Raw genomic sequence first — 17585 nt, 5'->3', positions numbered from 1 at the left:
GAAATAATTGGAATAATACTAGGGAAAGCACAGTGGGGTTATAGCGTGTGACAGTAATCCACGAGTCCCCCCCTTGTCTTGAAGACGTATTATGATTACACTAAGCTTGAACTAGGTTTGGTTTCCCGTCAGCAGAAACAGAAGCTCAGTTGTTATATTTTGTACCCTAAAGTAAGTGAAAGCAGATTAGGAGGAGTGTCTTATAAACTAATCCAAAGAACATCTGGCTATGGTTACTGTATTGATCACATTTTTGCTTTTGAGTTTAAACACAGATTCTTAGTCATTTATGAATAATTCCATTTCTGTACCTGTCTCTTCTACTGTATTGGTCATATCTATTTTTGTCCTAATCATCCATTCACTGGGGTATTTAGGATAATATTTATATTAAAGGCCAAAGGAAATACTTCCAAGATGGTAAGAAGCTTTGACTAGTAGGCTGGCAACACGTCACCACATAAGCCTGGTTTTCTGACAAGTTTATGTTTATAATTCAATAAGATAATCTCTGAATACTGTGGAGAGCTGGCACGGCTTGTCAAAGACATTCCATTATTAGAAGGAAATAGTTATTTGTTTTTCATATATCGTTGATAAGACAGTCCAGTCCTGTTAAGTTGACATTCTTCTTTTGAATTTCCAACATAAATTGTATGGAGGCAATATAAATTGCTTCTATCCAATCCCATTTCAATCTTGCATTTGTGTCTTTTCTGGAAGGACACACATATTGCTATAATAAACCTTCAGACCACGGAAAGTCTAATTCCATTCTAGATTAGGTCTCTGGTTTGGTAAAAATTCAATCATCATATCCAGGGACTTCGGAAATTATTCTCTCCTTGACTTTTTCCACATTTTGTTACGTTACAGCCTTATGGATTAAATTTTAAAAAATCCTCAGCAATCTTCACACAATACCCCATAATAACTAAGCCGAAAACAATTTTTTTTACATTTTTGCAAATGTATTAAATAATTAAAAACATAAATACCTTATTTACGTAAGTATTCAGACCCTTTGCTATGAGACTCGAAATTGAGCTCAGGTGCATCTTGTTTCCATTGATCATCCTTGAGATGTTTCTACAACTTGATTGAAGTCCACCTGTGGTAAATTCAATTGAGGGAACATGATTTGGAATGGCACACACCTCTCTATATAAGGTCCCACAGTTGACAGTGCATGTCAGTGCAAAAACCAAGCTATGAGGTTGAAGACATTGTCCATAGAGCTCCGAGACAGGATTGTTTCGAGGCACAGATCTGGGGAAGGGTACCAAAACATTTCTGCAGCATTGAAGGTCCCCAACAACACAGTGGCCTCCATCATTCGTAAATGGAATAAGTTTGGAACCACCAAGACTCTTCCTAGAGCTGGCCGCCTGGCCAAACTGAGCAATCGGGGGAGAAGGGGCTTAGTCAGGGAGCTGACCAAGAACCCAATGGTCACTCTGACAGAGCTCTAGAGTTCCACTGTGGAGATGGGAGACCCTTCCAGAAGGACAACCATCTCTGCCAGCACTCCACCAATCAGGCCTTTATGGTAGAGTGGCCAGATGGAAGCCACTCCTCAGTAAATGGCACATGATAGCCCGCTTTGAGTTTGCCAAAAGGCACCTAAAGACTCTCAGACGAAACCGAGATTCAACTCTTTGGCCTGAATGCCAAGAGTCATGTCTGGATGAAACCTGGCACCATCCCTATGGTGAATCATGGTGATGGCAGCATCATGCTTCACTGTGGGGGTGTTTTTCAGCAGCAGGGACTGGGAGACTAGTCAGGATTAAGGCAAAGATGGAAGGAGCAAACTACAGAGAGATCCATGATGAAAACCTGCTCCAGATTGCTCAGGACCTCAGACTGGGGCGAAGCTTCACCTTCCAACGGGACGACCCTAAGCACACAGCCAAGACAATGCAGGAGTGGTTTCAGGACAAGTCTCTGAATGTCCTTGAGTGGTCCGGCCAAAGCCCAGACTTGAACCTGATCGAACATCTCTGGAGAGACCTGAAAATAGCTGTGCAGCAACGCTCCCCATCCAATCTGACAGAGCTGGAGTGGATCTGCAGAGAAGAATTGGAGAAACTCCCCAAATACAGGTGTGCCAAGCTTGTAGTGCCATACCCAAGAAGACTTATTGCTGTAATCGCTGACAAAGGTGATTCAACAAATTACTGAGTAAATGGTCTGAGTACTCATGTAAATTTCAGTTTTTTGCAAGAATTTCTAAAAAACAGTTTTTGCTTTGTCATTATGGGGTATTGTGTGTAGATTTTATTTTATTTCACCTTTATTTAACCAGGTAGGCAAGTTGAGAACAAGTTCTCATTTACAATTGCGACCTGGCCAAGATAAAGCAAAGCAGTTCGACAACATACAAAAACACAGAGTTACACATGGAGTAAAACAACATACAATCAATGATGCAGTAGAAAAAAAAATAAGACTATTTACAATGTGAGCAAATGATGTGAGATAAGGGAGGTAAAGGCAAAAAAATGCCATGGTGGCAAAGTAAATAAAGTATAGCAAGAAAAACACTGGAATGGTAGATTTGTAGTTTGAAGAAAGTTCAAAGTTAAAATATAAATAATATGGTGCAAAGGAGCAAAATAAATAAAATAAATAAATACAGTAGGGGAAGAGGTAGTAGTTTGGGCTAAATTATATATGGGCTATGTACAGGTGCAGTGATCTGTGAGCTTCTCTGACAGCTGGTGCTTAAAGCTAGTGAGGGAGATAAGTTTTTCCAGTTTCAGAGATTTTTGTAGTTCGTTCCAGTCATTGGCAGCAGAGAACTGGAAGGAGAGACGACCAAAGGAGGAGTTGGCTTTAGGGGTGACCAGAGAGATATACCTGCTGGAGCGCGTGCTACAGGTGGGTGCTGCTATGGTGACCAGTGAGCGGAGATAAGGGGGGACTTTACCTAGCAGGGTCTTGTAGATGACCTGGAGCCAATGTGTTTGGCGACGATTATGAAGCGAAGGCCAGCCAACGAGAGCGTACAGGTCGCAGTGGTGGGTAGTATATGGGGCTTTGGTGACAAAACGGATGGCACTGTGATAGACTGCATCCAGCTTGTTGAGTAGGGTATTGGAGGCTATTTTGTAAATGACATCGCCGAAGTCGAGGATTGGTAGGATGGTCAGTTTTACGAGGGTATGTTTGGCAGCATGAGTGAAGGATGCTTTGTTGCGAAATAGGAAGCCAATTCGAGATTTCACTTTGGATTGGAGATGATTGATGTGAGTCTGGAAGGAGAGTTTCCAGTCTAACCAGACACCTAGGTATTTGTAGTTGTCCACAAATTCTAAGTTAGAACCGTCCAGAGAAGTGATGCTGGACAGGCGGGCAGGTGCAGGCAGCGATCGGTTGAAGAGCATGCATTTAGTTTTACTTGTGTTTAGGAGCAGTTGGAGACCACGGAAGGAGAGTTGAATGGCATTGAAGCTCGTCTGGAGGGTTGTTAACACAGTGTCCAAAGTAGGGCCAGAAGTGTACAGAATGGTGTCGTCTGCGTAGAGGTGGATCAGAGATTCACCAGCAGCAAGAGCGACATCATTTATGTATACAGAGAAAAGACTTGGCCCAAGAATTGAACCCTGTGGTACCCCCATAGAGACTGCCAGAGGTCCAGACAGTAGGCCCTCCGATTTGACACACTGAACTCTGTCAGAGAAGTAGTTGGTGAACCAGGCGACGCAATCGTTTGAGAAACCAACGCTACTGAGTCTGCCGATGAGGATGTGGTGATTAACAGAGTCAAAAGCTTTGGCCAGGTCAATGAATACGGCAGCACAGTATTGTTTCTTATCGATGGCGGTTACGATGTCGTTTAGGACCTTGAGCGTGGCTGAGGTGCACCCATGACCAGCTCTGAAACCAGATTACATAGCGGAGAGGGTGCGGTGGGATTCGAAATGGTCAGTAATCTGTTTGTTGACTTGGCTTTCGAAGACCTTAGAAAGGCAGGGTAGGATGGATATAGGTCTGTAGCAATTTGGGTCAAGAGTGTCACCTCCTTTGAAGAGGGGGATGACAGCAGCTGCTTTCCAATCTATGGGAATCTCAGACGACACGAAAGAGAGGTTGAACAGGCTAGTAATAGGGGTTGCAATAATTTCGGCAGATAATTTTAGAAAGAAAGGGTCCAGATTGTCAAGCCCAGCTGATTTGTAGGGGTCCAGATTTTGCAGCTCTTTCAGAACATCAGCTGAATGGATTTGGGAGAAGGAGAAATGGGGGAGGCTTGGGCGAGTAGCTGTGGGGGGTGCAGTGCTGTTGAATGCAGTAGGGGTAGTTAGGTGGAAAGCATGGCCAGCCGTAGAAAAATGCTTATTGAAATTCTCAATTATAGTGGGTTTATCGGTGGTGACAGAGTTTCCTATCCTCAGTGCAGTGGGCAGTTGGGAGGAGGTGTTCTTATTCTCCATGGACTTTACAATGTCCCAGAACTTTTTAGAGTTGGAGTTGCACGAAGCAAATTTCTGTTTGAAAAAGCTAGCCTTGGCGTTTCTAACTGCCTGTGTGTATTGGTTTCTAACTTCCCTAAAAAGTTGCATATCGCGGGGGCAGTTCGATGCTAATGCAGAACGCCACAGGATATTTTTGTGTTGGTTAAGGGCAGTCAGGTCTGGGGAGAACCAAGGGCTATATCTGTTCCTGGTTCTAAATTTCTTGAAAGGGGCATGCTTATTTAAGATGGAGAGGAAGGCATTTAAAAAAAATAACCAGGCATCCTCTACTGACGGGATGAGGTCAATATCCTTCCAGGATACCAGGGCCAGGTCGATTAGAAAGGCTTGCTCGTTGAAATGTTTCAGGGAGCGTTTGACAGTGATGAGTGGAGGTCGTTTGACCGCTGACCCATTACGGGTGCAGGCAATGAGGCAGTGATCGCTGAGATCTTGGTTGAAAACAGCAGAGGTGTATTTAGAGGGCACGTTGGTTAGGATGATATCTATGAGGGTGCCAGTGTTTGCGGCTTTGGGGTTGTACCTGGTGGGTTCATTAATAATTTGTGTGAGATTGAGGGCATCAAGCTTGGATTGTAGGATGGCTGGGGTGTTAAGCATGTCCCAGTTTAGGTCACCTAGTAGCACGAGCTCTGAAGATAGATGGGGGGCAATCAGTTCACATATGGTGTCCAGAGCACAGCTAGAGACTTGTTTTTGGAGAGTTGGATTTTTAAAAGTAGAAGTTCAAATTGTTTGGGTACAGACCTGGATAGCAGGACAGAACTCTGCAGGCTATCTCTGCAGTAGATTGCAACACCGGCCCCTTTGGTCGTTCTATCTTGTCTGAAAACGTTGTAGTTAGGGATGAAGATTTCAGAGTTTTTGGTGGACTTCCTAAGCCAAGATTCAGACACAGCTAGGACATCCGGGTTGGCAGAGTGTGCTAAAGCAGTGAATAAAACAAACTTAGGGAGGAGGCTTCTAATGTTAACATGCATGAAACCAAGGTTATTACGGTTACAGAAGTCATCAAAAGAGAGGGCCTGGGGAGTAGGAGTGGAGCCAGGCACTGCAGGGCCTGGATTCACCTCTACATCCCCAGAGGAGCAGAGAAGAATAAGTATGAGGGTACGGCTAAAAGCTATAAGAATTGGTCGTCTGTGACGTCCAGAATAGAGAGAAAAAGCACCAGGTTTCTGGGGGCGATAAAATAGCTTCAAGGTATAATGTACAGACAAAGGTATGGTGGGATGTGAGTACAGAGGAGGTAAACCTAGGCATTTAGTGATTATGAGAGAGATATTGTCTCTAGAAACATAATTGAAACCAGAAGATGTCATAGCATGTGTGGGTGGAGGAACTGAGAGGTTGGATAAGGTATAATGAGCAGGGCTAGAGGCTCTACAGTGAAATAAGCCAATAAACACTAACCAGAACAGCAATGGACAATGCATATTGACATTAAGGAGAGGCATGCTTAGCCGAGTGATCAAAGGGTCCAGTGAGATTCAGACAGCTAGCCGGGCCATAGGTAGCAAGCTGGTGGAAGATGGGAGGGAGGTCTGTTTTTAGCCACCTCGTGCATTTCCGTCTGTGGGTTAGTGGGGTTCCGTGTGGAAGGGGGGACCTGTCCAAGTTGGCAAAATAGTTAGTTATAGTGGCCCAAGAAAAGTGTCCGATAGACCTATTCAGATCGCAGCCGAAAAGACAGCTAACGATTAGCCGGCCGCAGATGGGCGTTCAGGTTACGTCGCGACTGAGGGGCCAGTTGGATAACTCCCTCGGGCAGATAACGTCGGTGGTCCAGTCGTGAAGACCCGATGATGCTCCGCATCGGCAGTAAAACGGGTCAGGATAGGTGAGTTGTAGCCCAGGAGACACTTCAGCTGGCTAGCTCAGGAATAGCCCAGGAGTGGCTGACGGAACTCTTCAGCTGGCTAGCTGGCTAGCTCCGTAATAATGTGTGTTAATTCCGTGACCGACGTTGGCAATAGTCAATAGTCGTTGCCAATAGATTGATGAGGAGGTAAAAAAAATCATACATTTTTGAATAAGGCTGTAACATAACAAAATGTGGAAAAAGTCAAGGGGTATGAATACTTTCAGAAGGCACTGTGGATGGAATACCTCAGAGAGAACACTTTGAACACAGTTACGTAAACTTCAAACAGAAAAGGTCTATGTCCCAAATGACGCCCTATTCCCTATATAGTGCACTACTACTGACCAGGACCAGCAGCGATCTGGTCAAAAGTAGTGCCATTTGGGACGCAGATTGGTAGTGGACATGGAGATAATTGGAATCACACTGTGCAGACAATTACTCCTTGGCAGAAAGTTTATATCTGTTTGTATTTTGTGCTAATGGGAACAACTTAACCACAACACCCTCCTCCATACAGGTAATGGGACAGTTAGTAACATGGTCAGGTCTGTCACATTCCACAGTACATATCTGCTGGCTACTTTATTTACACTGAATGTGGAATCCTTTCCATTACGTCACCAGCTCTTGACACAGACCCTAGCTAACTGCTGCCTGTCACTCCAACATTAGCACCCTGTCACTTATTCCAAATTGGACTCGCGGTCAGTGGAATCTCTAAGTCCTCAAGGGGGTACAGACACTAAAGGGGAAAATAGCTGTGCTATTGTCTGCACCCAATGTGGAATGTTGAATTTGGAATACTCTAAGCTAGAGTTTCAGACCCCTTTTAGCCACCATGGAAAACCAGAGAGAATTACATTAAAGGTTAACAGACCTGAAAGTATTTACCTATGTGCCATTGAGTGAGGAATGTCGTTGGGAAAAGGCGCTGGCTGAGGGTAGAAGGGGAGAGAGGGGGGGGAACAGAGAGAGAGAGGTGGGGGGAGAAAGGGACAGAGAGAGAGAGAGAGAGGTGTGGAGGGGACAGAGAGAGAGAGAGCACTAATGGAGAGCTCCAGGACAACAGCCTAAGACAGGGAATCTGATGCTAATACACTGCGAAGTGTTACCTCACACAGAGTGGTTTATTGGTTCATCCAGACACCCAATACTGCAATGGAAAGCCACACCACACTGTTATTGGTTCAGGAAATCGAGCAGAAAGTCAAATACGCGATAAACTGCTACAATTTTGACACGACGGGTTTAAGGAACTGGCAGCCTCTGCTTGGCCACGAATTAATCTGTGTTGACAGACAGGGAACATTACCATGCCACACACTGTCCAGAAAGAACTTTTTCAGACAGTACAGCCCCTGAGGAGCTCCTACAGTACTGTGTGCTCAGAGCACATTGGGAAAAAAAGGGAAAGACAAGCTGCTAGTGAAGATTCCCATATAAGGCCACGCTTCCTCCCAGTCGGTGTGTGCATGTAGTAATAGTATGTCGGCTGGCGCAGCCGCGCATTCTTCCAGCTCCAAGTTCTCTCTGGGAGTTTTTCATTTCCGATTCGGTGGCTGGTGAGGAGCAGGGCTGCCTTTCATAAGACTGAGGTGGAGAGTCTGGGGCTTGTGTGATCCTTTTATCAAAAATATACAAACCCCAGAGTCTAGCCGCTTTCCTGCAATCCTCAAGTCTGCTCAGTGTCTAGAGCCTGATGGAGCAAAATAGGATCCCACACCTGGAATGTGAAACACCTTTGTTTTATAGTCCCTGGACTAAGCTTTCTTATTGAGGTGAAAGCACATGGCTATAAAAAAGTATATGATTGAAACCAAAGACTAGGACTTCTGAGAAAGAGTCTGTAAACTAGACGGTTTATACAAACCCCCATTTAAGGACTTGGTTGATTAAATGCCAATACCCCTGACTTATTAGACTTGTGAAGGATATTGCATAATCTAATAAAATATACACAGAGTATACAAAACAAAACATTAAGGACACCTGTTCTTTCCATGACATAGACTGACCAGGTGAATCCAGGTGAAAGCTATGATCCCTTATTGATGTCACTTGTTAAATCCACTTCAATCAGTGTAGATGAAGGGGGTGAGACAGGTTAAAGAAGGGTTTTTAATCCTTGAGACAATTGAGACATGGATTGTGTACGTGTGCCCTTCAGAGGGTGAATGGGCAAGACAAAATATTTAAGTGCCTTTGAATGGGGTATTATAGTAGGTGCCAGGCGCACCGGTTGGTGTCAAGAACTGCAACGCTGCTGGGTTTTTCACACACAACAGCTTCCTGTGTGTATCAAGAATGGCCCACCACCCAAAGGACATCCAGACAACTTGACACAACCGTGGGAAGCATTGGAGTCAACATGGGCCAGCATCCCTGTGGAATGCTTTCGACACCTTGTATAGTCCATGCCCTGATCAATTGAGGCTGTTCTGAGGGATAATGGGGAGGGGGGGAGTGAAACGCAATATTAAGAAGGCGTTAGTAATGTTTGGTATACTCAGTGTATATATAAAGGTTAAATAAAAAACGTCATAAATCTGTTGTTTTCTTTCAAACAAAAAACACCCCTGAAGGTGTACAGGGGTTTTATAATGGTACCGTTTTGTAACAGTGACTAAATCCAGCCATGAACTACACTACAGCCCATTGTTTCACAATAAAATACACCTGTAAGAATAGGTATTGAAAGTATTTGTAGTCACTAGTGAAGAATCCATGTGTGATGAGCTAGGAGAACAGCAAGGCAGCTAGGCAGCTATTCCCAATAACAGGGGAGGTTTACAGTCTCTCTGTGGGATAGAACACAACCGCCGATTACACATAAAAAGGAAAGTTTGGGGATAGTGCCAAGACTGCACTTTTATTTTGATATGTGACAGCACTTTGATTTCAGACAGGAGGAATGCTGGATGGGGGGGTCTAGAGAGACGGGGGCAGGAAACTAGGAAAGAATGCCAAGAATGTCCATGTTTGTCCAGGACTCCATTCAGCCATTGGCACGTCACGGCAGCCCTGGGTGTATAAATGCAGGGAGAGCTCCTAGCTTCAGACACAGAACTCCTCCTCCAAGAGAGAGCAACAAGAGCAGCAACAGATATACTACTGAAGCTAAACTCTAGCTTTGACCAAGAGAACTACGAGAACTCAACAGAGAAAATAACCAGAACAAGACATTTCTAACAAGATCTATTCTATCCGACGACAAACTCCCTGACTACTCGCAAGAGACTAAGGAAGACTTTTGCAGAACCTGAAGACTTATTTTTGTCTAAGATACTCAGAGAAAAACAAAGAAAAGCAAAATGTCTGCTGGAATGAACATGAGACTGATTTCCGTCTTCTGCCTCACTCTCTCTTACCTGGTAAGACCCTTTTACTGAGACTCAAGTTATATGGGAACTGTATTGCTGTGTCAATGCACCATGTACCAGACAGACCGCAATGAGGTATCAGCATATCTAGTCCATTACTACAGCAGTTGAAATGTAAATATATATATTGTTAACACAGTTATATAAGGCTTTATATGCTCTAGCTCTTGGGGTTGATGGACTGTAATGTTAGTAGTTGTGACATTGGGATCAGGGTCTAACAGAGCTCCTATCTCTTTGCCCCTCAGGCTGTGGCTCAGGAGTGCAGTGGGCAGTGTAGTTGCCCTGATGTGCCCCCCCAGTGCCCTCCTGGTGTGAGCCTGGTACCCGATACCTGCAGCTGCTGCAGGGTGTGTGCCAAACAGATGGGCGAGTTCTGCACAGAGAGGGACGTGTGCGACCCCCACAAAGGACTCTTCTGTGAATTTGGCTCCCCCATCAACCGCCGCATAGGAGTCTGTACAGGTGAGTCCCTCTCAACAGGCTTCTTTGTAGTTATAGTACATTGACTCATAGATTTTTTTCTCCCTCTGCTAATGTTTGTGTGACTGGAGATGTGACGTTCTCTTCTTATCCTCCGCCTCCCACAGCTAAGGGTGGCGCCACCTGTGTGATCGGAGGGATGGTGTACAGGAGTGGAGAGTCCTTTCAGAGCAGCTGTAAATACCAGTGCACGTGCCTGGATGGTGCCGTGGGCTGTGTGCCCCTGTGCAGCATGGACATCCGCCTACCCAGCCCTGACTGCCCCATGCCCCGCCGCGTCAAAGTGCCCGGGAAGTGCTGTGAGGAGTGGGTGTGCGATGCCCCCCAACACACAAACAGCTTTGTGGGCTCTGTTCTCGCTGGTGAGTCTCAGTCTTAGACACTTGGACATACAGTTACATTGTAGTGATGTAATCTGGTCAGCTTTTGAGTGTGGGGATAAAGATTCTAACGTCACTTCCCCTTCTCGGCCTGCAGCTTACAGAGAGGAGGAGACCTACGGGCCTGACCCCTCCATGATGAGGGAGAACTGCCTGGTCCAGACCACTGAGTGGAGCGCCTGCTCTAAGACCTGCGGCCTGGGCATCTCTACCAGAGTCACCAATGACAACCGCGAGTGCCGCCTGGAGAAACAGTCCCGTCTGTGTATGGTCAGGCCCTGCGAGTCCCACATGGAGCAAAGCATTAGGGTAAAGACATCCTTCAACCACTTCCCAAACCAGCCTACCCATTCACTACAATAGAAATACTTCCTCAAATCAAGAATGAAGGAATGGTCACTAATGTTTGTGTTTTGATTTGCTTTGCTCTGACAGAAGGGAAAGAAATGCATCCGCACACCAAGAGTGTCCAAGCCCATGAAGTTTGAGATCTCTGGCTGCACCACCACCAAGTCCTACCGCCCCAAGTTCTGCGGAGTGTGCACCGACGGTCGTTGCTGCACCCCCCACAGAACCACCACCCTGCCCATGGAGTTCAAGTGCCCCGACGGCCAGGTCATGAAGAAGCAGATGATGTTCATCAAGACCTGTGCGTGCCACTATAACTGCCCCGGCGAGAACGACATCTTCGAGTCCATGTACTACAAGAAGATGCTGGGAGACATGGCGTAAATAATTACATCACTAAAGAGCAAAAACAACCAATGACTCTTAACTTGAATCCAACAGATATCCATCTCATCTCGCAGCACAATATTTGTTTTTCTTTTGGTTTGTTATTTTCTAATTTTACAATTTTGTATTTTGTACAAGGACAGAAACCTATATGCGTATATTCAATGTATATATGTATGAGTATATTGATGGATGTTTAGGGCCACTTTCCCTAAAGACAAGGGGGCTGATCTGCGGCCCCAAGAAAAATACTGCACTATAGTTCTACTATGTGACAACCTATGTTGTTGTCACAAATTGGCTGATGCCATGTTCCCCTCTCCCTAAACTGTGGTGGGGATCCAACTAACTGGGCCGTTTCCAACCTCGGAGCACTTGCAGTAACGAAGGGTGAAAACTTTTAACCCCAGTAGAGACACTTAAATCCTTTACCCACCAGAGTGCTACAGCACCAGAGTGCTAGTTGAATGTGCCCTTGTGTATAGTTCACTGTTTGCAGAGCCTAACTGTTGCAGTGTTAATGACAGGTCATGGTTTATCCCATGCTGAAAAACAGCCGTCCTCCCAGACAAGGAGCGTAGTGTGCATGCTTTGAGGGTTTGCCACAGCACTGAGAAAAGAGGTGTTTGACTTTGACTGACTGATTCAGGTTGCTAGGAAGGAATCTGTATTTTGTCAAAAAAAGACTGGAGGATTTGTAGCTTCATTCCTTTTTTAGATATTATTGATGCTGTAAATGTTGTACATATTGTTGTACAGTCTTTGAAGTTAATTTAAAGTTAAAAAACGTTTGTTTTTTGTTTTTTTCTCTTGCTTCAATATGTTTATTGATAGCTTATTTTCTGGGTTTGACTGTTCCTGTGACAGTTTTGGTACTATTTTATTGAGAAGTGTGACAAAGAAGTTACATGTTTTCACTTTTGTAGTTTGGAATAAAATATTATATTTTTTATATAAAACATGATGCCTTCCTTCCTTTCTTTGCTCCACTCTTTCAGTGTGTTGTTCCAGCTGAGCTTAAAAAGGTAGCCTACCCTACAGAACTGCTCCCCTCATCATACCCCAATGTTGTTCCAAACTTTAACATATGACTTCAACCACTAATATGTTTTTTACACAGCAGTTACGTGTTAACACTTTCAGTTCAACAACAGCAGTCAGACCACTGAAATTCCACTCATTGGATTGTGTGTGGTCCAGGTCCATGCTTTGTCAGACCACCCAGTCTCTAAGCCTAAAGTGTAGTCTGTCTCACTTTTTAGCCACAACACCAGCAGCAGACTCCCAGCTCGTCCGACACGTTTTTCTAAAGTTCTCTATTCTCTGCACGGAGGGAACGGCAGACTGTCTGTCCTGTCCGTGTGTTTACACACTAACCAGACAGCAGACTGAGGAAACTGACTCTGGCAGTGTCTGAGGAAAGGACCAGTCTCAAGCAGACCAATTCTGATCTTTTGCCCAATTATTGGAAAAAGAGCTGATCTGGTTGGTCAAAAGACTCATTATTTACATCTCCGTAACATTGCAAAAATTTGATTTCTTTTTCTCAAAACATTTGGCAGAAAAGCTAATCCATGCTTTTGACACTTCTAGATTAGGCTACTGCAATGCTCTACTCTCCTTCTACCCGGATGAAGCACTAAATAAACTTCAGTTAGAGCTAATACTGCTGCTAGAACCTTGACAAGAACCAAAAACATTTATCATATTACTCCAGTGCTAGCCTCTCTACACTGGCTTCCTGTTAAGGCTAGGGCTGATTTCAAGGTATTACAACCTACAAAGCATTACATGGACTTGCACCTACCTACAGTATCTCTCCGATTTGGTCCTGCTCTACATACACGTCACAGGAGGTTGGTGGCACCTTAATTGGGGAGGATGGGCTTGTAGTAATAGCTGAAGTGGACTGGTATCCATGTAATTGATGCCATTCACTCCGTTCCAGACATTATTATGAGCCGTCCTCCCCTCAGCAGCCTCCTGTACTACACATACGCTACGGTGACAAGACGCAAGCCTCCTTATTGTCCCTAGAATTTCTAAGCAAACAGCTGGAGGCAGCGCTTTCTCCTATAGACCTCAATTTTTACAGAATGGTCTGCCTATCCATGTGAGAGACGCAGACTCGTTCTCAACATTTAAGTCTTTGTTGAAGACTCATCTCTTCAGTAGGTCCTATGATTGAGTGTAGACTGGCCCAGGGGTGCGAAGGTGAATGGCAAGGCACTGGAGTGACGAACTGCCCTTGCTGTCTCTGGCTGGCCGGCTCCCCTCTCTCCACTGGGATGCTTTGCCTCTGACCCTATTACAGGGGCTGAGTCACTGGCTTACTGGTGCTTTTCCATGCCGTCCCTAGGAGGGGTGCGTCACATAGTGCCAGGCTTTTTTCGCTGTACTCGGCTTGAGTGGGCTGAGTCACTGACATGATCTTACTATCCAGTTTTGCGCCCCTTCAGGCTCGTGTGGTGGAGATCTTTGTGGGCTATACTCAACCTTGTCTCAGGGTAGTAAGTTGGTGGTCTGTTGACATCCCTCTGGTGGTGTCAGGACAGTGCTTTGGCAAAGTGGGTGGGGTTATCCTGGGGTATTGTCAGACAGGGCCACACTGTCCCCTGGCCCCCCCTGTCTCGGCATCCAGTGTCTATGCTGCAATATTCTATGTGCCGGGACGCTAGGGTAAGTCTGTCCTATCTGGTGTACTGTGGGAACTTAAGTATGCTCCCTCTAATCTCTCTCTCGGAGGAGGAGGACCTGAACCCTAGGACCATGCCTCAGGACTACATGGTCTGATGACTCCTGGCTGTCCCCAGTCCCCCAGTCCACCTGGCCGTGCTGCTGATACAGTTTCTGCTGTTTTGCATGTGGCTATGGCACCCTGACCTGTTCACCGGACGTGCTACCTTGTCCCAGACCTGCTGTTTTCTTCCCCCCCTCCCTCTCTCTCTACTGCACCTGCTGTCTCAACCTATGAAAAACCAACTGACATTTACTCCTGAGATGCTGACCTGTTGCACCCTCTACAATCACTGTGATAATTATTTGACCCTGCTGGTCATCTACAGTATGAACGTTTGAAGATCTTGAAGAACGATCAGGTACTCTTATAATCTCCACCCAACACAGCCAGAAGAGGACTGGCCACCCCTCAGAGCCTGGTTCCTCTCTAGGTTTCTTCCTGCCTTTCTAGGGAGTTTTTCCTAGCCACAGTGCTTCTACATCTGCATTGCTTGCTGTTTGGGGTTTTAGGCTGGGTTTGTGACATCTGTTGATGTAAAAAAGGGCTTTATAAATCAATTTGATTTGATTTGATTAATTTGTGGAAAAAGATCAGAATTGGTCTGCCTGTGTAAACGCAGCCTTACTGGCATCCTTCCCACTGGGAACAAACTGGTTAAATCAGTGCTGTTTCAACATAATTTGTCAACATATTGTGATGTGGAATCTATAAGGAAAATACATTGGATTTGCAAAAAGTTGTGAAATTTCAATCACAGAATGATGGTAACCAATTGTCAACACGGACAACCCTTGTATGAAATATGTTACATTTGTACCTTTGAAACAATGTCAGATCTTCAACGTTATATCCACTATCAGAACAAAAACAATAGGTTGGGCAGCATCTCCTACTGGATTTCCTAATAACTAAATAGTTTCACTGTTGCTATCGAAGTCATTCCAAAGGGCAGGTTTAACAGAGTAGATGAAATGTTACCATACTCTATGTCCTATAGGAAAATACATTGGATTTGCAAAAAGTTAGCTTCACAATGTGCTACATTTTTAGTAGCATCCCTACAACAATCTTCGTGCTTAGCGTACATACAAGTTCTAAAATGCAGACTTTGTATTTGGAATTAATTTGCTATTTAGGCCTATATAGCATTTGCGAAGTCAACTAAAAGTAGACAATACACAGAGGCCTAGCTCTTCAAGCTTTGGTTGATGTCAAATTTGATCATGTTAATAATGAATATGTTGGATTCACGTCTCCATTTCAACCAACAATATAAGTTAAAGAATTGGGATAAATCAAATCAAACTTTATTTAAAGTGAATTTCAAGTTTGATTTGATTTGATTTAGTCCTATTCTTTTACTAGGATTTTTGGTTGAGATGGAGACGTGAATCAAACATATAATTTATTAATTTGTAGACCAACTGGAATTAAAGTGGAATTTAGCTCCCGAGTGGCGCAGCATCTCAGTGCTAGAGGCGTCACTACAGACCCTGGTTCAATCCCAGGCTGTATCACAACCGGCCGTGATCGGGAGTCCCATAGGAGTCCCATAGGGCGGCGCACAATTGGCCCAGCGTCGTCCGGGTTAGGGGAGGGTATGGCCGGGATAGGCCGTCATTGTAAAATAAGAATTTATTCTTAACTGACTTTCCTAGTTGAATAAAAAAAAAATACAAAAATTCAGTCAGACTAAGTCAGTGGCACAAAATATACAAATGTTCAAATGTTGATGTTGGTATTTGGTTGCGTTGTCAACCTAAAACAATTCGATATGACTTTTGGAATACAGTAAATAGCCTAAAGATAAGGCTATCTTACAAACTAATGTAAGTGCTTTTATTAAACCTTAAAATGATTAACTCATCCGTGTCCACATTTTGAGGTTACTGTAACTATAAATGTCTTACTAAGTTTTCCTAGAAAGTGTACATATTCAAAATAGTACGCAAAGGTCGCAGGTCAATGGAGATCTTCACAATATAAATATATCTGTGCAGAATCTCGAACAGTACTGATCACTTGCACTATGTACTTGTAATGTAATCTCTACAATAACTATAATCCAGGTCATTTGGTTGTGGTATTTGATGAAGTACATTGATAACATATTAAACTGTTTTATAAATACAAAATATCTGACATTGTATTCCCGTTTGAACTTCGTTGTGCTTTTAAATGGTTGAAAATGCATTGAGATGACAACTAAACAAAAAATCTGACATTGTTTTCCCATTGGAATTTGGTTGTGCTTTTAGATGGTTGAAAACATAGTGATAACACATTGGGAATTCAACAATCTTCTGGCTGTCTTTTTGAGTGGGTGAATAAAGGTTGAAAACTCATTGATCAACCTCTCAAACAAAAATGGCCCACATTTCCACGTTGAAATGACGTGGTGTGCACAATAGGTTGCACTCACTATCAGTGTCCTGTCACTGGGAAAACTCACATCACACTGAACTGGGCCTGGGTAAACATCTAAGACAACACAGACACCTATGATGGTGATCGGGAAATGGGACTTACCTCATACCAAAAGATAAGCCACAAAAATATTTACAGTAATTGGCTGATTAACACAAATCCTTTTCCTGTCACTGATTAGCAGGGTCTTTGGTTGTTTTCCAGAAGAAATGAAAGAGCCATTGGGTCTAAAACGTGTAAATCCCCCTCAGACTTTCCATAAAGTGCTCTTTTCATCTACTTATTTGCTTAAAAAAAAAAAATCTTGATTGAATTTAGCCTTAGTCTGGCTCGTGTTGTTGTTGGGTGGTGACTAAAGTGTGAGACATTCATATCAACAATATAGTATGATATGTTTTATTGTTAACACTGCTACTCCTACTGCTCTCTCCTCGTCTGACTACGTGTTCTCGCATACCCCTAGAGTATCGAGCCAGCGGGGTGGTGGCACTGGAATCCTCATCTCTCCCAAGTGGACATTCTCTCTTTCTCCCCTGACCCATCTGTCTATCTCCTCATTTGAATTCCATGCTGTCACAGTTACCAGCCCTTTCAAGCTTAACATCCTTATCATTTATCGCCCTCCAGGTTCCCTTGGAGAGTTCATCAATGAGCTTGACGCCTTGATAAGTTCCTTTCCTGAGGATGGCTCACCTATCACAGTTCTGGGTGACTTTAACCTCCCCACGTCTACCTTTGACTCATTCCTCTCTGCCTCCTTCTTTCCACTCCTCTCCTCTTTCGACCTCACCCTCTCACCTTCCCCCCCTACTCACAAGGCAGGCAATACGCTTGACCTCATCTTTACTAGATGCTGTTCTTCCACTAATCTCATTGCAAATCCCCTCCAAGTCTCCGACCACTACCTTGTATCATTTTCCCTCTCGCTCTCATCCAACACTTCTCACTCTGCCCCTACTCGGATGGTATTGCGCCGTCCCAACCTTCGCTCTCTCTCTCCCGCTACTCTCTCCTCTTCCATCCTATCATCTCTTCCCTCTGCTCAAACCTATCTCCTGATTCTGCCTCCTCAACCCTCCTCTCCTCCCTCTC

At 44.4% G+C, this 17585-nt stretch overlaps 1 protein-coding gene across 1 annotated transcript; it reads left to right on the top strand.

Moving 5' to 3' along the window:
- The first annotated feature begins 9401 nt into the window (after nt 1-9401).
- Nucleotides 9402-12285, top strand: LOC106597308 (CCN family member 2). Its single transcript, XM_045695656.2, has 5 exons — nt 9402-9719; nt 9977-10193; nt 10319-10573; nt 10689-10900; nt 11027-12285. Exons 1-5 carry the CDS (start codon nt 9660-9662, stop codon nt 11321-11323), a joined length of 1041 nt encoding a protein of 346 aa, XP_045551612.1. The 5' UTR covers nt 9402-9659; the 3' UTR covers nt 11324-12285.
- The last annotated feature ends 5300 nt before the right edge of the window (nt 12286-17585 follow it).

This window comes from Salmo salar, chromosome 15 (genome assembly GCF_965601325.2).
Source record: "Salmo salar chromosome 15, fSalSal1, whole genome shotgun sequence".
Classification (NCBI taxonomy): Eukaryota; Metazoa; Chordata; class Actinopteri; order Salmoniformes; family Salmonidae; genus Salmo; species Salmo salar.
This window is presented reverse-complemented; position numbering and strand designations above follow the sequence as displayed.